Source organism: Pundamilia nyererei, unplaced genomic scaffold, assembly GCF_000239375.1.
Source record: "Pundamilia nyererei isolate P.nyererei 1_Seehausen unplaced genomic scaffold, PunNye1.0 scaffold00120, whole genome shotgun sequence".
In the NCBI taxonomy this organism is placed as follows: domain Eukaryota; kingdom Metazoa; phylum Chordata; class Actinopteri; order Cichliformes; family Cichlidae; genus Pundamilia; species Pundamilia nyererei.
In genome coordinates this window covers 762,075-788,520 of record NW_005187521.1, presented here as the reverse complement: position 1 = coordinate 788,520, position 26,446 = coordinate 762,075, and the positions used below count along the sequence as shown (strand labels likewise).

The 26,446-nt window shown below is 40.3% G+C and overlaps 2 protein-coding genes across 11 annotated transcripts in view; one reads left to right on the top strand and one right to left on the bottom strand.

Moving 5' to 3' along the window:
* Window positions 1-3,207: 3,207 nt before the first annotated feature.
* fhip2a (FHF complex subunit HOOK interacting protein 2) lies at window positions 3,208-14,333 on the bottom strand. Its single transcript, XM_005742388.2, has 18 exons — window positions 14,245-14,333; window positions 13,968-14,122; window positions 12,902-12,980; window positions 12,217-12,386; window positions 10,491-10,595; window positions 10,265-10,387; window positions 9,916-10,137; window positions 9,610-9,806; window positions 9,321-9,435; window positions 9,084-9,160; window positions 8,791-8,983; window positions 8,249-8,412; window positions 7,521-7,667; window positions 7,350-7,440; window positions 7,046-7,189; window positions 5,654-5,794; window positions 4,583-4,686; window positions 3,208-4,496 (listed from the first exon to the last, which is right to left on the bottom strand). Exons 2-18 carry the CDS (start codon window positions 14,010-14,012, stop codon window positions 4,385-4,387), a joined length of 2,229 nt encoding a protein of 742 aa, XP_005742445.1. The 5' UTR covers window positions 14,013-14,122; window positions 14,245-14,333; the 3' UTR covers window positions 3,208-4,384.
* Window positions 14,334-14,749: 416 nt separating this feature from the next.
* The window catches only part of ablim1a (actin binding LIM protein 1a), a 41,499-nt gene continuing 29,802 nt past the window's right edge, over window positions 14,750-26,446 (top strand). For 7 of the 10 annotated variants that reach the window (XM_005742394.1, XM_005742398.1, XM_005742397.1 and 4 more), the window contains exon 1: window positions 22,337-22,879. In XM_005742394.1, the coding sequence (XP_005742451.1) occupies window positions 22,645-22,879 (235 nt within the window). In that variant the 5' untranslated portion in view covers window positions 22,337-22,644. Of the gene's footprint in view, window positions 15,151-20,557; window positions 20,969-22,336; window positions 22,880-26,446 lie in introns of those variants that run through there. The other 3 variants (XM_013913200.1, XM_005742393.1, XM_005742396.2) reach the window with 2 other exon arrangements.

The window sequence follows — 26,446 nt, the reverse complement described above, 5'->3', positions numbered from 1 at the left end:
ACACACACACACACACACACACACACACACACACAGCAAAGTGCCACAGCTTCACACCAGCCAAAGAGACATTTGTTTGTCTGAATGTTCCAGTGTGAGCAGTTTGTGCACAAGCATGTGTCAGTGTGTGCGCACATATCTGAGGTTTGTAAATGGGCGGGGAGATGCTTATCGACTTAAAAAATAAAATCGATTTGGAAATGTACATATTTTTTTTTTTTTTTTTTAAATTGATGATTTGTATTTTTATCCTGGTTAATTTTGTGCAGCGGCATGTAGTTGTTTTGTTTTTTGTTTTGTTTTGTTTTTTTTAACGTAGTGGTTTTTGTATGTACATGAAATTGATTTGGATAAAGAAAAAGAATTATTTACATGTCAGTGTAAATTAATTTAATGTACTATCATTTGCTGGTATATACTGTCACGCTGTTGGGAGTTTTCACTACAAGATGGAGAAAGAAACCTGGATGCTTTTTGGACGTTTTTTTTCTCCTTTTGTGATATTTGCAGGATTATCCTTCAGACTCCGGGTAGCTGGGTCACAAAGTACATCATCATTTTCATTTACTCTCCACATCCTTTTTTTTTGAGGGAGGGTGGGGCTGGGAAATTTTCCATTTGGTATTACATCAGTTTCACATGTGAGGTTTCCAAATGAAGCCGAACCTGGCACTTCCAGTGCAGAAGTTATTTAAACTATGACAATCCAGTGGAAACAAGTTTCCTTTGTCACAAATCTGTATTTTTTTTATTATTTTTACATTTTGTGTTCACGCCTAGAGACATAGGAATATTTAAGTGACATTAGATGGAGATTGTTCACTTATTTTTGTAATGCCACCATATTTGAAAGACTGACTCGTCAGAGTGCCGATTAGCATCTGTTAACTGTAATGATGCTAATAAAGCCGCATCAAGGCACCGGGCACCAAAGTCTGGTTTTAACAAGAGCAGGTAATCGCACTGTACAGACGTTGCATTGCTCTTCAGCACACAATCACAGCACTGTTGCTCAAGTGATGACTAGAATTATTTTTCTAAGAATGAGGATCTCTTAATTTGGCAAAGTGACTTCAGGTGCTTTATGTTATACTCCCTTCAGCTAGAAGTGTAAGACCCTGTTTGACTGCAATCTCAGTATGTACCTCAACAATCATTAAGAATGAGTCATTAGACTGAGAGCCTTCTTTCTGCACCATAGTGCCTCTCCTCTTCCATGGCTGATTTTAAAAAAAAAAAGTGAATGCACAGCAAAAAGGGAGCTTTACTTATTTCCAACCACCTCACATGACTTTGGACCTGCATACAATCCATTGCTGTGCCCCGAGAGTGAGATTATTCACTCATTTCTGCAGAATTAGTTGGACGACTGAGCATGGCAGGCTTGAAGCCAAAGAGAATTTGACAGAGGCTAAAGTTCCCATGCCCACTTCTGTTCAGCTATTCGCTGGCAAGCGAGGTCATTTTCACACCCGATGGTTTCTCTGCTCTATTCATGTCGTCCTACAGGGCTGTTTGCATAGGAAAATTACATGTTGCGGGCATTCAGTTCTCACATTGGAAATCTTACTTTGAAAGGGGATTACTGAATAGAATTTGTGGTTTGAAAGAAAATGGTTATTTTGTGTGTTTTTGTTTCACTGTACAGAACTTTTGTAATAAAACAAGATGAAACACAACGAACTGTTCAAAGAATGACCACATCTCCTGCTGAGGAACTTTGTTTTTTGTTTTTTTTTAATTGGGACGGAGAATGTCAAAACCATATTGTCCTGAATGAAACCTTTTGTGTGTATAAGAGCAGTAATGAAGACAGCTGATGAGGAATAAATCAACCGATGCCTCTGAGTGCGCACAATACTGCAGTGATTGCTTCTCGGTATTCTGAAGCATTGGGAGGCGCGAGCGTGCACCTTTTCCTGTTTAAATTAGCCATCGCACAATCACAGAATCAAACCCCAATGAGATGGAAGTAGAACACTCTTCCTATTTAAGAGATGAGCAGTGATCAACATGATACAGTGATTGGTCTAAGATGACAAGACATGAAATTAACTGGCATCAGAGTTTTGACTACACAGAGTCCTGTATATCTTCACAAACCAAAACAAGCCCACATAACATAAGAGAAGCATAGTAAGATTACAACAGACTGCAAAGAAGCAGAAACCCCCTTCCACACTGATTCCAGGAGCCCTCAGAAATCCACAGTGTGAAGTAAGGCGTCTTATTTCCAAAGACCAAAGTGCTGACAGCAGAGAAATCGTCACAGATGGCTGGACTGCCTTTAAAAAATAATGTAGAAGCATGCATTTACACCAGCTAGTATATCTATTGCTATTGTACACTTACAATATACAACTATACAGAAAAGGTTGGAAACACGGTTGATTTAAAAAAAGTGTGAACAATTGACAGGTTCAAAAACAAAAGGTTTAAAATTAAAGTAGAAATGTTACTCTCCTGACATCCTCGACTTTTCTTTTTTTGGTTCACGCAACAAAATATTTAAAAGAAAGAGAAAAAAGCTTTTTGATGTGTAAATATATATTAAAAACATTGATGAAGACGATGTGCAAATTTGATTCATTGCAAGCAATTGCATAATGTAGCTTAAGTGATGGTTTCGAGGTGGGGCCAGGAGGAAATGGGTGCAAAAACAAAGGATCAAGACCAGCGAGTCATGGCTTCAATGAATGATTCTCCACAGCAAAGTTACGCAACTAAATCAAACTCAGTGCTCAAAGACCATCCCATAGAACGGAAACATTCACACTGGGAACACACAAGCAACAAAAGTTACATTAAGTAGCATATTGATACAGACTAATTCAAATCCTTTTTGTAATTCATAATTGATCTGTGAGCCGAGACGCTTAATTTCACGTCCCGAGAGATCCGCACAACATACGAGCACATAATCCGCCCCAACAATACACAGCACCGAGTACATTTCCTTGCCATTCAAGATTTGGATATAAAAGTAACACTGCAAGTAAACGCAACACATTGTAGGAAGTCATGATAACCTTTGAAGGAGCTCAGAGCTCCTACAACTACTCCAGTTTCCTAACTGAAAACAGGACTCCTTTTAAAGAGTTTCCTCCAATCTAATTTACCGTGGTTCTTGGGAATCATTGGACAAAAAAAGGAAAAGTTGAAATCCAAATGTGGTTCAACTGTTTACAACTTGTAGATGCAAACAACCCAAAATAAAGTTTTAAATGTAATAAGCCAACAAAAGGAAGAAAAACATTGTGTTGCATGCCCCAAGTCCTATTTAAGACTGATAAATAAAATCAATAGGGTTGGTTTCGCCACGTTTTCCCTTGAATGGATCAAATAAATTAATCGATAATTATAGAGAAAGCGTGCAAACACAAATAAAACAAGCATGTCTTAAAATATATCAAACACTGGTGTATGAAAATTCCAACACTGGATACGCAGTCTGCACAAAGACGTCTCGACAAACCAATGAACTTATAATGTAACAAGTGCAATGAAGGTCCATGTGCAAATTGGCAGAATTTGCAAATTCACCATTTTCATTTAACAAAAAGCGACGGATGGTGATATCTTTGGATGACGGTGATTACAGATGAGCTTTCAGAGCGAAGCACTTACAAACAGGAAAGAAAATGAACACTAAAGAGGATCCTCTCAGTCAGTCATTACACAGACTGTTTACATTAGTTAAAAAAAAGGCAACCTGAAAGCAGACAAATAAATACGATGACTTGGCATTTAAAACACGAGCGCAGCATCTTCAAACACTACAGCTCTTTAGATGTAACTACAGGTACATATACGCACATGATGATTCTGCTTGTCTTCAAACAGACAACGATGTGAGGGGTAAAGATTAAAAAAAATGTTTCAAAAGGAAACAGTTTTCTTTAACTGAAAGGTGTGAGTCCACACTAAGGCAATGACATTTACAGATGGGTGGTAATGGGACAGAAAATAAATACACAAACATCTTTCGTCCTTGATGTAGTAAATTACAGGGCTGTCATCTTTTGGCTGGTGAAAAACAAAGATGGAAGGATGGGGCTGTGAGAAAAATTGCAGAGGCTCAAAAGAGTCCAGTGAACATTTCTCTGCACCCCAACCTCTCTCCTCCTCTTATTCCTCTGCTGGCTGGACAGTGTCTGTCCGTGCTCAAAAACAAGACTGAGACAGTTTTATAGTGAAGCCCGAGAGGTCAGAGGAAGGGGAGTGATGACACCCGTCGGTGTGGGCTTTAACAGTCTGACAGAGATGAACAGTTAGTGGTAATATTTTGCCGACCCTGTGCCACCGGTACTACGGCACCTCCAATAGCCCAGTTCCATCCTGACCTGTCTGCCCGGTCGAGGCAGATGGACGAACAGCAGGACGATTACGGCGAGGACGAGGCAGCTGCGTGGTATTTGACGAAGGCGATGGCTGCCAACTCTTTGCAGAACTCCTCCAGCACAATCACCCCCTCCAGCAAGGTCATGTGGTCGATACTAAAGGGAGGGCAAACAGAAAGGTGAGAATATCCCCTGAAAGTCACCTCAGAACATACGACCCAGAATCATGTGGAAGTACGTACGTGATGCCCTCTGGCTCCATGCCTAATAATCTCTTTCTCACAAGCAAGAGTTTGGGTGTGAAGTCTGGGATACGGTGAATCCTCAACATGAGATCTCCAACCACCTAACACACACACACACACACACACACACACGAATGCAGAGCAATTACAAAAACACAGCAGCTAATTTGAGCAAGAGCAGTAAATCACATCTACTACTATCTAAAACTACTTTTACATTGTGTTCCACTTCAGATTTCATGGATTTGAACTGATTCCCACAATAAAACGAGTTGGTGTTGTAGCCGGTAAGAAGCAGGGTGAGCAAGATTACCATGAAGCCAGATTCAAAATGGCACGCAGCAGCACTAATCAATCAAGAAAAGTAATAAATCTCCCAGCACACAAATTAAAGTTGGGCTTTGAGCTCTGGGCAACGAAGTGTCTCCTATCAATGATGGATAAGATAATTACACTCTAATGGATCAGTCACACTAGAACGAAAAGAGGACAGCTACCTCCTTGCAACCAGAAACATTGCTAGTTGCCCAGGGGTTGCACTGAAATCGTTTTGCATTTGGGGTCCAACTCCAAGCAGCTGCAGTGACCACTTTTTTTGTACAGGGCAACTACTGGGAGGCAAACTGACTCCAAACAATCTGACTCGAGCTGAGTCCAGTCACTCCCAGACAGACTGACAACATGATGCCAACAATCCTCTCATCTGAGACATGTCTCCTTGCAATAGGGGACTCGACTGAACTGGTTTCCAACTGGTTATGTTTATAAAAGCAATTTTGCCAAACATCTTTGTGATTTTGCAGCAACTATGTCAATATTTGAGAAATATTTTCACCGATTAATCGCAGTTAATCATCGTATTTTCACAAACAGATTGCATGTAATTCCCGACTCAATCCCATTAATTCCCAAAGTGACAGCAGACCGAATCCATCTAATCGCCGTCTTGTGCATCAAAATTCCTTTGAAGACAACAAATAACTCGAGCGGTCACATCCTGGTCAACTACTTTAAAAGGAAACAAGATTGCAAGTTGCAGCTGTAGCACAATCAAGATGGGCACCTTACCCTGACGATGACAGAGAACAGGGACCTGCATCCAGGGGCCAGGTTGATATAGGGGTCCAGCAGGTATTCATTCAAGTGAGGGTGTGGCAACAAAGACAGTTTGGACAGCACAGCAGTCACCTGCAGGTTGACATCATAGGGCTGGAGGACAGAGAGGCAAGAAGATTTAAATAAATAAAAATGATCTGATCAAGAGTTTTGAAAATTTTCCTTCACAATAAGTAACAACATGAAAACAACACAAAGTGAGAGTTTATTTACGTAACCGACTGACTGACAGCTTTTAGTTTTGATTTCCTAAATACGCTCCAAACTCTACTTGAGTCATTCTGTTCATTCATGTTCTGCTTGAGCATCTCCGATTCGCAACAACAATGTCACAGTTTTAGGTCCGAACATATATACGACGTGCTGTAAACTTTTAAATCTTCAAAAGTATTTGATATGTGAAGCTAATTTATTTTATTGTTGTTTCTGTGGTACAGCTTGTTATATTTGCTCAACCCAGCATGAAAATCACGTTTTATTCATTTTTATAACTCAGAATTTGCTGTTGAAACTCAAGTGCACGCTTTATTTTACAGTGTGAAATTCAACTATATATCACAGAGAATTTTTCACTAGTTGTCTTTTGCACTGTGAAGTTTTTTATCGGTGTGTTTCATATTTTTACTAGTCAATTATCTGACATCTTTTTAATGTATCTGTGCCAGATTACAGATTCTGATTAATTCTGATGGTAAGAAAGGGCAAGGAAATTATCATGATTTTGTCTTTAATATTTTTTCTCAAAGTGGGTCGACAGACCATTTTTGTAAATAAACAAAATTACCTATCATGAAAAGTATTTAAAGTGAAGCTACAATTTCATATTATTAAAAGTTTATTGTAAATTGGACACTGGTGAGCAGAAGGACCGTGTTGATTTGAAACAAACCCATGTTCCAAAGAGTGAATATTTCCTTTGAATCTTTATTAGTCATCTTCACAATGACCGTAAAGTTCTGGCTTTCAGTGGTCATTATTAAGCAAACAAAATAGAAAATCTCTGTAATCTCTGTAAGCCCAACATGAGAGGCATCACTCACAGTAAACTGCAAGCAGCAGTGTTTCATTTTTTTTTGACTGCAGCAAATCTAATAACTGTTGGAAGTGTGGGAACATTAAATCAGTTTGAATAATCAACTAGTTTCATTTTAATTTGTGTGAATCTCACTCGACAGCTGTATTTACACTACTTATTTAATTAGAACTAAAGTTGAACTTTTTTTTTTTTTAACCTTCTCTTGCTTTACTGGAACGGAGGAGTAAGAAGGAATTAATGCATATATCAACACTACAGCAAGCACTTGATCTGAATTATGAAAATACTGCAGTACAGATTACACTCACTTGATCTAGGATGCGACCCATCCTGTCGAAGAGAACCTTAAGGAAGTGGCCCTCAAAGAACGGGATGTCCAAGTTACACTTCTCAAAAGGCTTTGGATTTCCCCTCCAATCCCACCGCTGGCAGATGCCACAATAGTCCCTGAACTGAGAATAACAATGAAGAAAAATAATGAGCAGCAACACAGAATGAGCTGCTGCAGCACTGTCAGGGGATCAAAACAGTCCCAGAGAGCACTGTGACAGATTTTTCTCTATTTGTTGTCCAGTGTGTCACAAGCTTTACAGTAACCTACAGCACTCTCACCTGTCTGTGTGCATCTCTGAGGTAGGTGTCGTATCCTGTGCCTTCAACGTGATATGATGACTTGGCCTCATCGGGGACCAGACACAGGAAACTGCAGGTGACAGAGTTTAACAGTGAGAACTGAGCTGAGCTGAGCGATGCACGGTGCATCACCATGAACAAACTGCGCACCTGTTCACGATCTTGTGGACTTCTGTTTTCCCCTCAGACTTTGAATGGTCAGGACTTTGTGGTGGAGAAGTGCTGAGCCAGTCAGACCCAGACAGCTTCCTCTCTGGAGAAAGGTCATCACCAAACAGTGGATCCTCCTCAAGATCTCTGTAGAGAAAACATTTATTCATAAAGTGATTTGCCTCAGATCCCTGCGCATTTGAGAAAACCCACATCTGCATCACAGTATTTTATGGCCCTTTGTGTGTCTGTGGCAGCTTGGAGCTTTGTATAATTTGTCAGTGAGACTGAAGTCCTTCAAGGCTTCAAATTGATTATTTGAGAAAATATATTATAACACTAATGCATCAAGCAACTGAATGCTACTGAATGAAAAACAATCAATTACCAAGTGAAAGAAGCTCTCATGAGAGTTCGTCTTAATTGAGATTTTCATTACTGTGCACAAGAAGAAACATGCAAATTATTTCTCATTATGTTTCAGTCTCACACAGCCTTGATTTATGTAAATAATTAGCTGAGTTGCATTTTTGTGAGCCTGCATAATCAAGGCTCAGAGGAATTTGACCAATTAAAACACACACTAATTATGCACGAGAAGTAATAAGATATCTCGAAAACACAGCTACTTCATGCATTGGTTTTATTTCGAAATTTTTGCATTTGTGCAGAGGATCTTCAACTTCCAGCAGCTCAGGGGAGGTTAAAGGTCATAGGGGGGTCCTTACACAGCATCATGAGGCTGGCCATTTTCGAGCGGCTCCCGCTCTTCCTGTGGTTTATTCTCCAAGTAATTCCTCTCCTCCAGGCTGCGCAGCACCAAGTTGTGGAGGATGTGCTGGTTGGGCTTCTGGATTAACTGCTCAAATAGCCGCAGGGTCATGATGCTGATCTGAGGTGGGACAAAGAAAGGAGTAAGGCTCTTCTCATTCAATAAGTGCAAAGAGTGCAAAAGCAGTTAAGCTAGTTAAGTGTTTTCTCACTAACAGACAAGTAGGCAGCGACTGCTGAAGAATCAAACAGATGATTCAGCTGCCTTTTGTTTGATGAAAAAGACTACAATGGCTCTTACAAATACTAATTAAAATTCATGGGCTTTGGGTTAATCATATGTTTCGCTGGAACTCAGAGTCCTTGAAAGGCAGATGGCCATTTATGCTTTTTAAAGATATTAGCTACAATTCAGTATAAAAAAAGGTGTAATATTAAGGCCTGAATGAGTTGGGTTTGCAGAAATAAATAGTGGTAAAGATGCATGCAGTATAATAACCTCATCTGACAGGTGATCACAGTGCTCGATGAGTCTGTGTCTAAGTGGATTCTGAGCGATTGTAGCTGAAGTCTCGGGTTCTCTCTCCTCTCCCAGCAGGAAGTAAACCATCTCCTGCAGCAGAGCCTCCGATGTCACCTGCCTTATGATTCTGTTCAGCAGAGCTGTCGAGGTCAGGATGCCAACCTCAGACCTACATGAATGCACAAACCCACAGCAGCAGTCATGACAACGCCTGTAGCACACTGACAGGACCACAAACATGATGATTGATGTTTCAAAGAGGGCCTCACGTCTGCATAAGCTGTGGTTCCATCACAGAAACAAAGAATCTTTCTCTCACTGCTTTTGCCATCACTGCAGCTGCTGACTGCAAGACAGTGAAGACAAGACAAAAATGTTGTTCAGCCTTTTGTGTATTTAATTTATTTAAAAAAAAAAAAAAAAAAACTTCCTTGGAAAGACTCTTTTATTCTGTCTGTTCATGATATGAGTCATCAAAATACAGTGAGTCAGCACTGGGTAAGAACCTTCTGTGCTTCCTTGATGAGCTGATCACAGTAATCAAGCCAGGACAAGAAGGAGATGAGAGCCCTCTTCCCTGTGAAGACAGCAGCATCCTCCTTCAGGTTATATACATCTAGACTAAAGGAGGGAGAAGAAAAAATACAGGTATTAAAGGACGGATTCAAATAAATCAAATAATAAAACCACTAAAAATAGTATTCAGCAGAGCACACTATTTCAGGAATAATCAGATCTGCAGATAAGTATTTATGAGTCACTTTATTTAGTATGAAGTTTTACTGAGAAATTTACCCCCAGTTGACCGACTCTACAGTCTCAATGTCCAAGGGGTCCATGGACTGTGGCAGGGCTTTATAAAAGGAGACCAGCCTGTCGGTGAGAAGCTCACAGAGCTCGGTGTTTTCAGTCAAACACTTGGCAGCAGCAGGCTCTGGTAAACTGACCAGCAGCATCAGGCCCTCACAAGCCTTCACCACAATCCTGCCATCCTGTGGACAGGAAAAATATATGACACAGCTCATGATTTCAAACTGAGAGCTTCAAAAGAGAAAGACTTTACATACATAAATAAATCATCTTCATACAGGGAACACTTACAGGACTCTTTGTGAGGTTGAGCAGGGAGGTGACCAGATTGTAGTTGTTGCTGTTATTGTTACTTGTTGGACTGGATGTGGAGACAGCAGCTGCAGCCTGTGGTTCATCTTGGTGGTCAGCTTGTTCCTGTGCCAGAGACTGACCAGTGTCTGGAGACAAGGCGTTTTCCTTCCCCGCTTCTGTTGCCACAGGGCTCTTTATCTCAGGTCTCTTTGACTTATTCTAACAAACAACGTCAAGGATAAGACATACTCTCTGAATTATGTGCTTAAAAAAAAAAAAAAGAAGAAATATTTGCTTGTGAAATATTTCCCCAATTGTGCAGATCTCTGGTGCCCTAGCAGCCTACCTCTAAGAAGAAGTTGACGAGATAAGGGTCCTGCTTCAGTTTGGCACAGACTATACAAAGGAACTGGATCTCTTCATTTTCTGTAGGAGCAGCAAGCACCTCACCGCACAGACGGATCAGTTTCTGACAGGGTCACGTCACAGTCACAAAACAAGATCCAAGCAAGTTACATAATGTGTCAGTTAGCAGAATATTTTTAGGAAATCCAGACTGCAGCACTTCTCACCTGTACAGGTCTGTGGACGTTGATGTGTGGCAGGAGGGGCTGTCGAATATGTGCCAGCAGCTTTGTGTAGAAGGTGAGCACCTGCTGCTTCATTCCAGGAGGACACTGGTGGGAAAACACCATTTATTGAACTTCATGATGCCAGTGACAGTTTTTGTATTTACTGTTACTACTCGTGACAGAAAGTGTCAGCCTACACCAACCTCCATAGACCCAGTGCTCACAATTTAAATCACAACCTTGCTATTCAACAATACTGCTATTTACACACATAGAAAACATACCAATTCTGGCTCCATCAGTCTGTGACAGTGACAGCATAATGACATCCAGACACAGAAAGCTTTAACCTTGACTGTTTCCCACAGCTTCATTCAGACGTTGACACAACACTGACAGAACAGGCCTATTTATGTGCTGCACACTAGTTTTGACAGTCAGGTTACTTAAATGGGCGTCTATATTGTGACAGTTGTTTCTTGTTAATCTGACCAGTCACTGACACTGTCTTCACGGCAGTAAGGATTTACTGTAAATTTGTATTTTACAACAACAACATGTCAGTCTGAATGAAGGACATGAAACTTGCTCTGCAATTTTCGGGAGTTTTATGTTCACCTCCAGCAACTAAAGCCTTGCAAATTGTCCTTTGCACTCTTCAATGTTTATGGACTAATCGTTAGAGCTGGAAAGTGAAAAAATCCTTAAGCTTAGATTTTTTTTTTTCAGTGAAGAGAAAAAAAACCTGCTTATTATCATATATTTAGGAACAATAATCAAACAGACTATTGAACAACCAAAATAACTGGATATTTATAGTTTAGCAGCATATCTTTACCACAGCTATTTCGTAACAGCAAACACCTTTGAAACCCTTCATCATAACCTGACCTCCACCTCACTAGAAATGTAGCCAAATGCTGTGCTAACGCAGCCATCAACTATTTTAACTGGCCTGTACTTTCAACTCCACCTGTACATTTCCTGCTACTTTCTCGCTGAAGTTTTTTAATTTATCAGTGAGAGAATTACAATCATCAACTCATTATAACAAAAATAGTCATAGTGTCAATATAAGGACTCACAAATGTCAGCAAATTACTGGAGGGAGATTTCTGAAACTATTGAAATGGATGTGAGGGACTCTACAAACAAGCAGAACAACTTCAGGGACAAATATATGGAAAGAACAAGAGAACCCTGACCTAAACCTAGAAGAGGAAAAAAAGCCTGAGAATTGTATTTGTTTCTATCGACAGCAATTGCATATAAAACATGGGATACAAAGTAACTAATACATAATGTGCCATCATTATGACATGAGCCACTTGTGTATGTAGTAGGTTCCACAAAGATTGAGTGCGGTAGTGTAAATCAGCCATAATACAATGAGATGGAGGCTACATCGGCTTTCTCATACCAACCCCCCCATGTTATTGCTAACAGCACTCTCCACAACAATCTCTTTCAGTGAGCAGAGTAACTTGAGAGACATACACACAGTCATAATTTTCTGTGTGTCTATTTGTTTACACGACAGCATGGACTCAGACTTGTCTCATGCTGAGAAACGAAAAGACAAATGGCGATGATTAATATAAAAAAGCTGACACATTTAGATCAGATTAAAGGAGCGTGTGTGTAAAAGGGGCTTATTAGGTACAGCTAAAACCTTATGGTATGTTTACTTTCCTGTATGTAGTCAGCAAAAGCATGAGTGCCTTACATCTGCCTTGCCCAAGGTGTAGAGAGTCTCCAGGATCTTATGGTGTAAGAGATACTCCATGCAGGGTCCTGTCTCTCCAGACTCCCTTTCGGCTTCCTCCTGGGTCAGGATGTCCAGCATCTGTTCCAGGTGGGATGGGATGTTGGTGTCTGTAACTGGCGCTTTGTCATCTAACAAGCAAATTCATAGAAAGATATGAGAAATATTAAAAACATGAGGGGAAAATGCCTTACCAATCTTTAGCAGTCCATGCAACAGCTTCATTTGTTTTTCACATTTTTTGTTCACATACAGAAGCACAGCTAGTAACAACATAACTCATTTGTAGTTACATTTATAAAATATGTCAGTCATCTTTCTGACACACTGCATAATTAGGAAAGTTTGATCATCAATTGTGGACAGTGGTGTGGACAGTATTAGTTCATTTTGATGGCAGCCAATATTACATTTGACTGCACAGTAAAGTTTTTCCATTTAATCTTCTTTTCACAGAGTGGGGAGCTTCTAACATGCGCACCGATATTAGATTGGTGCAGTAAATGACAGCATCAAACATAAGAACATCAGGCAAAACCAAACAAAGCTACTTGTGACAAGATTACCCCCCCCAAAAAAATCACTACATGAATCTGTGTGGATGTCAAGATATAGATTCTAACTTATTGTTTCAGACAGTCCTTACCAGAAGTCTCAATGTAATAATGTGTAATGGCCTTCCAGTGATAGACAAAGTCTTCCTGTAATGGCAGCGAAGGGGCAAGCTGAAAAAGAAATTTTGAAAAGATGAGCTTATGATAATCGAGAGACTAATGATTACAATTACATTTCTACATATATCACTCACTTTCAAACAGAGACATTAATATATTCTCGTGCTAAATGGTTCTCATGTGCAGCTACAAGACACCTTGATTGTGATGTGATCGCATTTCAAGCCCAGCAGTTTGCAAAAACATTTATAATGGCGTAAACGATTTCGTTGTCAGGTAACATGAGAGTTTTACTATTTGAAATCTACTTAAAATACATAAACAAATATAACAGTATGTCCCAGAGTTGTAAGTTGATTTTGGACGTTTACTCAGTAAGTGCTATTTAGAAGTGGATTGATAGTCTGACCGCATTTGAAGTCAGAGTTATTCACTTTGAGTTGCCTGTATTGTGCGTGGTTTCAAACAGCTGGAAAACAGAGCTGAGACACGTTATTACTGGTTTCTAGCTAGTTGTCTGCCTGGCGTGATAGCATGCTAATACTGAGTTCTTAAATACTGTTGAGGAGGACAACTCACACATGTTCCCTTTGGTATTAACGTTAAGGCGTTTGCGCAATATCAAACACGGTTACCCAATTATTCTGACACCACTCCTGAAGACGAGAGCCTGCTGTTTGAAACGGGATAGCTAGCTACAATGTTAGCTTAGCATCTCGGTGGTATTATAAGCTAACTCGGCATCTATCAAGCTCAGTTTACCAAGCTATATGCAGACAGATGACATGCTGCAATTACAAAAAAGGCTACTTAGTACTTTGTCATGGCACATACTCAGGCACATTCATAGGTAACCAGAATGAGCAAACTGACAACAAAAACACAAAGCGCTAACGTTAGCCGAAGCTAATTGGTTAGCTTAACAATTAGCTACGATAGCCTTGTTTGGCGTAGTGATATATGGTGTCTGGAAAACAAAAGAAAGACGTAACACAAAAGCCAGGCAACAAATAAAATCAACATCGGTTAAAAACTTACCGCTTCTACAGCGTGCTGGAGAATGGACGTAAATTTGGAGAACATTTTGTTCTTCGACTGGACTAGTTTCTCTCGAGAAGACCTAGAGAATTCCTCTATCTTCTTCTTCCTATTGCTACTACCTCGATCCAGATTGGAGGTTTCATACAATGACCCTTGTAACGAAAGAAAAAAATGTAAGCAATAAAACACGTAGCACGTTGTCGACAACAGGACTTTACAGGCCTGGCACAGGTACTGTAAACAAGACGTCTACAGAGAGTTAACGTAGGCTCACTTTGGACACGGTGGCACTTCCTTCGCCAAACGCTTGTTATGGAGACAACCACCAGGGGGCGTGAGAGCACTAAACAAGCCCTTCTGATGGTTGACAACTATCAAGGCATACTAATTGAGTTATAAACCAATAAATTCAATAACAAACCGAGATCAACATTCCGTTAAACATGTTCGCTTCATATATTCAGTGGCACAGGTTTAGCCACCGATAAGCTCAAGTGAAGTGTTAATTAATAACTATAAATACTCTCCCTGATAATGCACTGATTTCCCATCTGAAATTAGGCGTTTTTTCCGCTGCAGGACAGAGTTTTTATGCTTGCTTAAAGTGTCACTTTAAGAGTAAAGTTTAGGAGGTCACGTGAGGGAGGAGTTTGCCAGAGAAGTAGTCATATTAATGGGAAAACAGGGGGGGAAACAACAGTCACATCTCCTGAGTGCCTGTTAACTTTATGATTTAGACCAACTCACGTCCAGAACAGCACAGTCATCCCCGGCAGAAAGTAGGCTATACCCGGTTTAACGTTTAGGTGAGCCGACAGCAGCTGCAGGCAAGGAATTTCAAGCATGATTTAATTTATTCCTTAATAATTCCGTGATATTAGGTTCAAATATGGGCACAAACTTGTTGGAAAATAAGAGAGGGGGAGAAAAGGGATGCTGCCTGATCCAGGACACGCCCTGTCGCTGGAAAGTGCCTCTTCACCGCTCGTTCTAGTCTAGTCCACCAAATCGCAGGCTGTATGTGTGTCCCTGCGCTCAATCCCAATAAATGACAGGCTCAAACTTAAAGCATCAGAAATATCACACTGTCAACCTTCTGCACAGCTGCACCGGGCCATCTTCTCCCGTTCATTTCGGCAAAGAAAGAAGAGACTCTACCTACCGGGCATGTCTGCTAGAGGTGAGTATATTTTGCCGCAGAAGCCTTCATAACAGTACATACAGAGGGGGGAAAGTCTCTTGGTGTTGGAGGAGGTGGTGGAGGAGGAGGGGATCTCGGTTCGAGGATGGGTGAGATGGAGAAGGGAGTCCCGCTGCACCGTCTTACGGAGGATCGGGCTGCGGTAATGACACTGATATTGTAAGTAGGTTACACCGGTGCATAGCTGAAACTACAGCTTCCACCGCTGCAGTCTTTCTCCCTTTTTTCTTTTTTTAATAGCCTACAACTTACTTCGTTGCTCTCCATAAAACCTAAAGATAGATCTAAGCCTTAAAAAATGACAAGCCCTCTGTGATTGCTCTGTGATTGCTCCTTTAATCAGGGAGGTGCGTGTCATTAGTTCAAACCTGCTGGCTGTTGGTGGAGAATAGTCAGTCAACAGCAGGCGTTTGATAATCATCATTTGGTAAGGATTAACCGGTGAGATCAGGTGATAGAAAGTACCTTTTATTTATTTTATTATTATTATTTTAGAAAGTGCATGCTAAATACAAACTATAATTCCTTGCAGTCTGAGTTGTCCAGATGTTTTTGCAAGATTGACATTTTTTGGCTGAGTATGAGCAAACAGTTCAGGCAGGTGGATAAGAGGAGCTTGTTTCCACAGGCGTTTGTGCTGTCTTGGATTTCTGTCAGGTGACCTTGCGCTCAGGCACAGCATCCAGCTGTTCCTGCTATAGCTGTGATCAGATGGTCTGACTGACCAGAGCTGAATAAAAAGCTAAACATGGCATCAGGGTTATTATATTAAATCTGTAGTTTGGTTCATTCATTCAGACTCTATATGACAGAGCCTTGTATAGCAAGAAGGCTTTGAACTCCCTCCCATTACTGATGTGGACTACTGTATCTGCTGGTGGAGATCGATGAAGCTAAGAGCCCACTGCTTAAAAAGTGCCCCTGTGGTACATAGATGTGATTAGCACACTTAAGCTCCTGCAAACAGCCAATCACCATTCCTGGGAATTAATTGCATCCTACATCCTATGGTTGTATATGCCAGTCATCTCCGTGCTGTTTAGACAAACATGAGGTTACTAATATGTGGTTAAATCAGGCACAAACAAGAGCTTTTTCATCAATATGTCACATCAAGTCATCTGACATTACATGTTTGATAGTATAAAACAATACACACGATTATTCTTTTGTTGTAACAATCTTTCTTGGCAAAAAATCCTGATACCCCTGGAAAGCCTGTTTATTTCTCCTTAAATGCTTCCAATTTATAAGGAAAATGCATTTGTGGGTTGAACAGCAGAGTTGATGTAAAATTTGCCACTTTGTCAGTGGCAAACAGCTTATTCTCCTTTTGACTCTTGCACATGCGAGCTTGGACCCTGGTAGAGCGGTCAGTTGTTGTCTGCTCCAAACAGGCCATGTTTGACAGATCTGGTTAGGGCTTGCGTCATCTGCAAAGCTAAGTTGCAGCAGGTGAGCCCTGGTACCATTTCCAAATGGAAGGCCAAGTACTGTATGATGGTGATGACGAGATTCTGCAACCAGTGGACAATACCATATTTCTAGAGAACTCTATCCTCCCAGATTATAATGCACATCACACAAAGCAGGGTTTATAAGAGACCACGACCAGAATTTGGGAGTTGAAAATGAAGTGGCCACTGAACACTTGTTTGATCAGCATAGGCGTGCTGTTCGTGTCAGAGTGACCAACACAACCACACTGGCTGACTTGTGACAAAAAAATAAGACACCATCCCACAGGACTGTGTGACCAGCCATGAGGAGGTGATGCCAGGCTGTTGTGGCTCTGCATGGTTCCTCAACATGCTGCAGAGGGCTCTGTTTGTTAGATGAATAAATTGTTAAATGGTGGGTTTGTCTTGTTTCTTCAGACTTCAATCATCCAATCCAATAAACGATACCAAACAAGAGTCAATGGCAGACATCTGTTTGGCAAATTTTTAATGGGTGCTGCCCAAATGCATTTTTCTCACAAATGTGGCAACATTTAAGGAAAAACTAAATAGAATTATTGCCAAGAAGTATTATCACAGCAAAGAAATAATCGACAAACCACAAATTTCTTTACTTTGTAACAAGTTTGTATCAAATCACGTGACATGCCATTATTGGTATGGTTAGCTATCATAATATGATTGCGTTCTTTTTCTTTACTTTGTAGAGAATCTGCACGTATGTTTCAATATCTTGAGGCCTATCAGAATATATTTCCACAGATTTTTTTGCCATATTTTAAGTGTTATCTAATTTTTCAGAAAACTATTTGCAACTATTTTGCTAAACGCTTTCAGCAAAGTCACTTTTCAAGCAAAATAGTTAAAAATTTCCAGTTTCTCAGTTGTGAGAATTTGTTACTTTTCATATGTCTTATGACACAATATATATAGAGTAATTTTTAACAGTATTTTTAAAAATCTAATCTGCAATACTGTAACAGCTGCTTGCAGTTCCCTATTGTGTGTAATTTAAACTAATGACCACTCTCCTTCGAGATTTATGTTCGAGATGTCAATACGAAGTGTCTAATGGTCTGCCCGGTTCATGTTTTAGACCTCTAGTGGTGTCATTATCAATATTTCACTGTATACAGGAAAGAACTGAAGCACGTTTGGTGATTGATTTTCATCCAAGAGCAAAAAGGAAGTTTAAAATCATCACAAATTACTACACTTTCTCCTGCCAGTGTCCCTTTATGATCACGGGCCTCTCCTTCAGTGGTCCAGAGAGTATAAGCTATTATTGTGCTCTCAGCCTTGAAGTCGCCCACCCCGTTATCAGCACAAGGCCATTGGCTTTTACCTCAGTAGTAGCGATGCCCTTCCATTAGTCACCCCACCTTAACCCTCGCGGGCGTGCTGCTCTCTCTGGGCTTTTGAGTCTCATCGTATTTCCTGTCCTCTCTTTTGCTTGTGTCTAGAATCTCTTAACTCAATTTTTATTTATTTTTCATAAAACCATTATCCTGGTCAGTCGTACCTATGAGCTGCTCTGTGTGCGTCTGCTATTAATGGCCATTGAGCAGTTCAGCCAGAGCAAATGGGGCTTAAGTGCATTGTTCAAGGTCACATTGTGGTGGTATTTGAGAGATGAGCATATCAAATTTCTCCACCGACAGTACATTATTGGAAAAATCAAGTAAAAAAAGAAGCGAACTAGCAGCTATGCTACTTAGCATAATCACTTTTTTGTGCTGGATATTTGCTGTCAGTTCTTTGCTACTTTACAACATGTTGGACTATTGAGCTTTAATATGTGGGGCTATGATGTTTTCAGCTACACCCCGGGTGTCGTATTGGCTGGCATGTTGGATTTTATATGTGGTTTCCTGCTTTGTAGAGCTTTAAATTGTGTTGAAAATATCCTTCATATGTGTTTTTTTCCTAAAGAATTTTTCAGTTGGATGTAATTAAATGTCTAATTACACCCACCAAGCAGATTAAATGATCGTTTTAGTTAGTATGTTAGTGGGATTTGTGAAAAAGTTATGGATGTATTTAACTGTGGAAACGTTTTTGGCCACCCCTCATTTCTTCATATTTTGCTTCTAAGGAGCCAGACTGTCCTGTCACTTTTTCAAAGTGGTCTTGAGTAATAGTTCTCCAGACTTTCTCAGGAAACCAGTGTCCAAAGAAAGTTTTTCTTTAGACACTGAGTGTGTTTTCACTCAGTCCTTGTACCTGAACATTTTCAGACAAATGTGTTTTTTTTTGTTTGTTTTTTTTATTAAACCTCTTAAAACTTTAATTCAATTCATTTCAGTTCAGTTTTATTTATATAGCGCCAAATCACAGCAACAGTCACCTCAAGACGCTTTGTATTGACCCTAGAATATAAAGCAGTTATTAACACTGACCTGTGAATCATCCAGGCATAAAAGATGCACTTAACTTATGGCAAAGATTCAATGTTGTTTCTACACATAACAGAAAACTTGCTGAATCTATGAAAAATACTACAGCGAATGATATTAGCTGAAAAAAAGTATTGTTTCCGTAAAAAAAATTTGAGGCAGCTGGACAAATGGAGCATAAAAGAAGAAATGGTAGGCCTACAAAGCTATCTACGACCGATGAAGAGTATTAGAAAAAATCCAGCAAAAAGCTGACGCAGGACCAGAGACATACATCTGGCCCTTCAGCTGATTAATCTGCTGCCTCAACAGAAATGATCTCAGTTGAATTGTCACGGCCAAAAAGCCATTTTAAAGAAAGGGAAACAGGGAGAAAAGCCTGAGGTGTGCCAAATATGCAAAAGCTGCACTGGAAATTAGTGGCAACGGGTCAAATTTGAACATTTTTGGTTCAAATCATTGTTACATCATATGTACAGATGTTGGGAGTGAGGTACAGCAATGAGTCTCTAAAACACAGGGGAGGTTATATCATGTTTGGGGCTATATTCCAGCCTGTGGTGTTGGGGATTTTGTCAAAATTTGATGGAATTATGAAAGCAGAAAAATAACATTTTGATTTTGATCCACCATACCATCTGGAAACTGTCTGATTGACCATAAACAAAGTGCCAATGCAGTAAAAGCGTACCTGGATAGAAACACAGTGGAACACTATCAGTCATGGACTGGCCTCCAGTCAAGTAATCCTGAAGATTACTTAAATAAATTAGAAGAATGCTTTCCTAAAAAAAAGTATTCTTTGCCTTCAGTAAACATGTAGCAATAATTTTGAGTAAAATGCAACTGAAATCAAAATCAAAGCTTTTTTATTTAAATCAATCAATCAAATAAGATTAATCATTGAGGAAAATGTGCCTGGTATAAACCAATCAAGTAAATTTAATTTGACCAGATTCCATTAAATATAACATTTTACAGTCTACTTATGTAACAAAATTATTTTTTGTAGTGTAAGTGAGTTCAGGCTGTGTGAGAACAAAGGAGATCATATTTCAAGCTCTTTAAAATTGTACCAATTCTTTGTTTTTCTCATTTACTTTATTTCCATATATGCGTACACATGTTTCAATAAATCACCGCACTTTTCCCCCATTTTCCTAGCAAAGGCATGGTGTTAAGGGAAGTTTCGCCCATGCCTGAAGTAATGTTTTTGTTCTTTCATCACTATCACTGTGAAGAAATGCCGTCCTGTTTTCCAAAGTATTTTTGTAACTTGCAAACTCAGTTGTACGTTTTATTACATGCTGTTTATGTGCATGTGCACTAATGAAAGTCACAAGAATATTGTGGGCCTGAAAAATTATAGGTAACTTCATTTGTCCTGAAAGTAATTTCATTATGCAGGACTTCAAGTTACTATGAACAAAGAAAGTGTGCCTCATAAACCTTAGTGCATCTGTGATTTTCCTCCACTTCCTGCTTTGCCCCGCCCTTTCCTTGACCAGTTTGCACATCCTGCCCAGCGTACCTGTCTCGGTGCAGTGTTATCTTGATGATCAGTGGTGGATGAAAAAGGAGGCACGGCTCCGTTCTGCAGTAACCCAATCTGATGTCTCCTTCTCATCCGACCATCGGAGAGGGCTGCTCACGCTGCAACGGCACGACCCTCTGCCTCAGCACTTTTCTCTCTCCCAGTGTGTTTGTGTGTTTATGTACTGTATGTGCGAATTTCGAGGGTCGGCGTGCGCGCGCATGCATGTGTCCTGGCAAAAGCCTGAATAATTGATGAGCAGTGGAAGGAGTGAAAGCACTGCCGGACGGGACGGTGTGTGTGGGAGTGTGTAGAGATGGGGGAGAGGAATACAGTGAGGCAGCAGCCTGGCTACGATGGGCTCTGCAACTACGCCCAAAAAATCACCTCCTGTTTCGGACTAGATGGTAAGAGAGGGGGGGGTGTTTGTTATGCGTTGATAAGGATGGAGAAACAGCAGAGGCTGTGCGAATGTGTGTGATGCATTTTATGTGCTCTACTGATTTTCAGCTGCGCAGGGACAGCAGTCTTGTTTTTCTAAGCGTGTTGAGTTGCGAGTGTGTGGGTAGTTGTGGCAAAGATACCACAGACTGGATGACGATTGGAGGGCAGTGCCACATTGCAGCAGAGTACTATGTCCTCAGCTACTCTCAGGTACATGTGTCCTCGTGTGTGGGTGTAAGACTGTACATGTTCTTTCACTGTCACACTTTTATTTTTGCTTGTAATGAAAGTCTAACTGCCTGAGTGAAGGTGTGGTTGCAAGAAGACTCCAGAGGAAGTAAAATTAGATAAGTACCTGATGGTAATAGCACTATACGCAGCCAGTCTACCTCCAGATATCCTGTCTGTGCACCCTCTCAGACAAAGAGGAAATTCATTAAATTTGAAGTGCAGGCCAAGCCGGGCATCTCCAGACTAAAAGGAAATTTTGTGCTTTGTCACTGTCTGCTATGCTTTTCATCAAGTGTGCGCTACTCGCTAATTCTTTCGTGACATGTTTCATTTACTCTTATCTGCTTGATGGAATTAAGATGTCAGGAGGGAGTTTTCTGTTTTATTGCACTAAGTTGATATTATGTTGAAATATGTTTGGTGACTACGTAGCAATTTCCTAGCAACTCTGTGTCAACAAAACTATCATATTTTCAGTTGGTTTAAAGCATTAGTGGGTTATTGTCAGTGGATTTTACCTCATGAAAAACTTAGATTTCCAAGGAATGTGAATGGATTCTTGGCTGGAGGAAATGAGCCAAGAATGAATGACATTGTGCAAGTCTTTGCAGAAGCAAATTGAACTCAAACCCAGAACATGTGTTCTTACTGCGTTGCAACTTAGCAAAATCCTATTGATGTAGCCGTCAATTTCAATGCTAATGGAGGGACAACTTGTCTGCATTTCAGGTTTAACACTAATGTATTCACAGGATCTTTAGATGTTATTGATCCTGCTGATGAGGAACAGTGAATTTGTGAGTTTTTGCCTGCTGGAACGACCTTGCTGGTTGTTGACCTTGTAAGGGACTGGCAGACTCCCAAGGCAATCCAACCTTGAAAGAATGCTTTGGGTCAGTGTAATGCTCTACAATGATCCATTTGTTCTTTCTGTGTGTGAACCTAACTTAATGTAAGATTAAAAAAAGGACCTTGTTATTTAGCAGCGTAATTGAACTTAAAACGTAAAGACAAATCAAACCCCACCCAGAAGATAATCGTGGCTCGACGTCAGCCTTAAGCAGCTTAAGGCACCAAGCTGGTTGGGCTGAAGACACTCATACTGTAAGCTTGTCTCCTTACATCTTACTCTACGCTACCTAAAGCCACCTGAAAAGTGATGGATGGAGGGACCCTAACCAAAGGCGGTTCATCGGCTCTTGAAACCGGGCCAAGGTTTAACGATGCGTTCTTTTGAATTTACCCTTCAAGCTTCCTTTGTTTCGCTTCTGTGCCTCTGTGAACACCCCTCACCCCCGATGTCCAAGGCTGAAAGTATTTCAGAGCGAGTCTGAGTCCAACACTGGCTGACGTCTACCTGCAGTGCTTCGCCCTTCTCTGTGGGACGGTCGAAGGAGAGCAGGGCACCATGCCTACTGTGCCCAACCTCAACAGCCTGAGCAAACTGTGCAGCTCCAGCCGCAGCCAAAGTGTCAACCGCGTCCGAGTAAAACGCAAGAGCTCGGTAAAACGTATGTCCATCATCGAGGATGGACATGTGGCGGAAGTCCTGTACCTGATTCCTAAACAGTACATGGAGCAGCTCCCGTACCTCAACCCTAATGACTATTATCTAAGCGAGAGGCTGAACGATGTCGCTACAGGTAGGACAGGTTAAAACATATGGATCAGCGTTTATTAACTCAGCTTCTGTTATAGGCTTTTTATTGTCCAAATAATAAAAACTAACTGTAGTGATATTACCTTACCTCCGTGCGAGCAATAAAACATTCACAATAACATGCAAAAAATAGACTGTGCATCTAGTCTAAGACACTTTTAGCTGAAGTTACATTAGAGTTTATAATTTTTCTTCCTGCTAGCGGCCCTTTTTTTAGCAGTTGTTTTATACAACAAAAGACTCTTATTTTAGCCCTCTATTGCAGTCTGGCTGCTCTGTTTGTGAGTAGGTGTCTCGAAGTGAATTGATTAGTTGTTGCTCAGAGATCACTTTGTTCTAATTGGATGACAGCGTGTGACTACACCTCTTGTGGATTTCCACATCTGACCTGTGTTTCTTTGTGCGAGCCTCACTTGCATGAGTTATGTAATGATTACACTGAAAAAGTCTCACAGAAAACATTAAAAAAAAACGTTAGAAAATTCATCACCCTCCTCTTTATACTTATATAATTCAAAGCCATATGCGAGGGCAATTTTGCTGAATTTTGCCAAGCCAACGGTACAACAGTACATGAGGAAGTGACATGGTGGCTTACATCAGGATTAGAACATGGGCATTAATACAGATTGAGATTTCCAGACCTTATGCATTCTCTGACTGCATGCCAGGCAAAGTAGTAAAAAACATCATTGCTTGGCACTGAGTTGTCCTTAAAATAAATACTTGCAAACCACATGGCAGCAAGTTCCTTCTAATGTTGGTGTCTAAAAGTGATTTTGAGCTTCCAGCTTTAAGGAAGGTGGTTTCAGATAAAAGTTCACAGAGGTTAGCTGTCAGCTAAGATCAATCAGAGACAGTGACATTCAATAAGTGCTTATATGCAGTAATATATATGTATTTTTTTGGGAGACTGGATAAATTCTATGATTTTCATAAGACTAGATGTTTGTAAAAAGCACTCAGAAATGAACAAATAGTCATCCTCTTATTCAGCCATAACCACTCCCGAAGCCTATTGTTGCCTATGATTGCTGAACCCAACACAAGCTCTGTGTTCCCACACCATAAACCCTCCTGCATTATTCCACTTGATGATTGTTTGTTTGAATGTGAGTGGCTCTAAGCCTGCTCTCCAAGTGCTGTTATCCAGGGGTCAACAAATATTTCATCGATTCCTCAAAGAAACATGAAAACAAGTTAAGCCCCGTGTGGGTTGTGGGTAAAAAAACAAAAAAGGGGGAAAGAAAAGTGGTTTTTATGTTTGGGTAAATTGTTAAAACATTTCTCAAAAAATGCCAATGAAGTTGTTTGTTGGAAAAATATAGTTCTGTGTGTTCAGGGTGGCTACATAACAGTAATGTTAATCTGGAATGGGTGAAATACGCTTTAAAGAAGTGCTCCAGGTTCCACAGGGTTGGTGTTCAAAAAGTTCTCACTGTTTTGTAACCTGTTTTAAAATAGAAGCCGGTGAAGTGCCTGTCATTATCCAGCGAGAGAGAGTTAATTAAGTCTGTCTGTGCTCCAAAAGAGTTTAAGAGTGCATCCTAGTTATTTGTTTTCTCTGTCAAGTTTATAAAAATCTAGAAATCATCCTCCAGTCCACAGAGTGTCTCAAAATGTATTTTTAAAAAAATGTTTTTTCATGCATTTATGTGTATGTGCAATGTGTGTCTCTGGTGTCTTGCAACCATAATTATAAAGCCGGAGATAACTGTGCAGCCTGTCTTCACTGTTTTTTACTCCACGTGTGATGTTTTTTTTTTGCAACATAATTATTTTTGCCAGTTTGGCTGTGGTCTGAACCCATAAGACAAATTACTATGAAATGCTCGTATCAGATGATAACAGTACTTAACCTGCTAATTTACAGGCTTGTTATTAATTGACAGTCAAACATGGATCATCCATAGTTGCGCCAAATACAGCAGAAACCTTTCATCCGTGGATAATAGGCTTTGCTCCTCAGGAATTGCTCCTGGCAAGCCTATTGTACCAGGATTGTCCTGCAGCTCCTACAGAGATTATTAAAAGAGTCAAGATGATAATAGGTCCACTACAGCAGGAGCAGTAACAGGATATCTTTGTGCTGCATTTAGCAGTTAGAAGCAGTTAGAAGGTGGACTGCAAACCTCGTAGCGTTCTTTTAGTTTTTACTGGATTTTATTTTTGTTTTAATTATCATACACTTATAACATATTTCCCTTTCTTTACAATAAAAAAAGGGTGGAGTGCTCGGAGTAACGTCCGGCAACTATTTATACCATTTGCCTCCCTGGCATGTCGCCCATTTGTTTGATGAGGAGAAAACGCCCCGTGGAAACTGTGGTACGATGATTGGTTTCCAGAAGGTGGCACAGTTTACACTGCAGTGGGCGAATGCATTCTGCATGCATAATAAGCTGCCTGCATTAGGATTTACAGTGGCAGTGCTGATGAAAAGCTGTTCCTCGCACATAGCCATAGGAATACGGATTGATCAGTAACCAAATTTGGTCCCTAATTTCTGCTGAGTTACTTTTGGAGTCATAATCTTTCCACGCTGTTGTTTCTAGAAACACTGGACTGGCACCTTGGGCATCAGTAGAACTTTTTAAATTCTCCGTAGAGCAAATAAGAAACTTTATTAATGCATTATACCCTAGTTTGTCAGCTCTGAGTGAAATAGTATTCCAAAATAATTCCATATATTTGATGCGGTTTCTTTTTAGTACAACAAAACGTGTCGCTTCAGTTACATAACACACGTGCATACATTTTTTTCTTGTTTTTGCATGTTGTCGCATCTCTAGCAGATGGGAGTCTTGTTTATTTTGCAGGGTTTTTTTTTTTTTTATCACAGAGGTGCCACTTCATTCATAGAGTCATTTTTTTCATATGGTTACTTAAGCGACAGATGATATAAAAGCCGGTATGTTCATCTAGCTAGAACATGCTCTCCTGTGCTCTGTGTAATTGGATTCCAGGGGACTGGAGCTCCGAAGATATTAATACAGCGCTCGTGTTCGCGATCACAGGAAGTTTAACCTTCAACCTTAGATGGCCCGTTTTGGTCTTTGCATTGCTGCCCTCATGATCACTGAGATTTTTAGCAGTTAAGGCTCTCACTCTAATTAAGGTTGGCTTTACTGGTCCAAAAACATACTTCCAAAGAAGTCAGCCTTTTACTTAGTTGCTTTTAAAGCTGTTGTGCTCTGCTTTTTTTTTTAAATACATCTGTCAAATACTGAAAGTTTTCAGTGAGCCACTCTTTTAGCACAGCAGGCTAATTGCCTTACTGTAAAAAGCCATTGATCACCACCTGCTGCCCTGTTGTACTGAAACACAGTCTTTGCTGAAGTGTCTGTTGTACAGCACAGTGATAAGGGGGTGCTTTTTCAGAATAATTCAATGTTGAACTTCTTACTTGTGGAATAGATTTATTTGCATTTCAGAATATTGATAAATCGCAGTACACCACCCACTTTGGAATGGAGGACAGTTAGAAATAAGGTTTTGAAACTGGAAAAAAGAAGAAAAAATCTGTGTCAATACATGTGAGCAGGTGTGG

Coding starts and splice junctions, on each gene's coding strand:
- fhip2a (XM_005742388.2), bottom strand. CDS start 14,012: ATGTTCTCCAAATTTACGTCCATTCTCCAGCACGCTGTAGAAGCG. Junction 10,138..10,264: donor TCGTCAACTTCTTCTTAGAG/GTAGGCTGCTAG, acceptor GTTGTTTGTTAG/AATAAGTCAAAGAGACCTGA. Junction 7,441..7,520: donor GTCCACAAGATCGTGAACAG/GTGCGCAGTTTG, acceptor TGTCACCTGCAG/TTTCCTGTGTCTGGTCCCCG.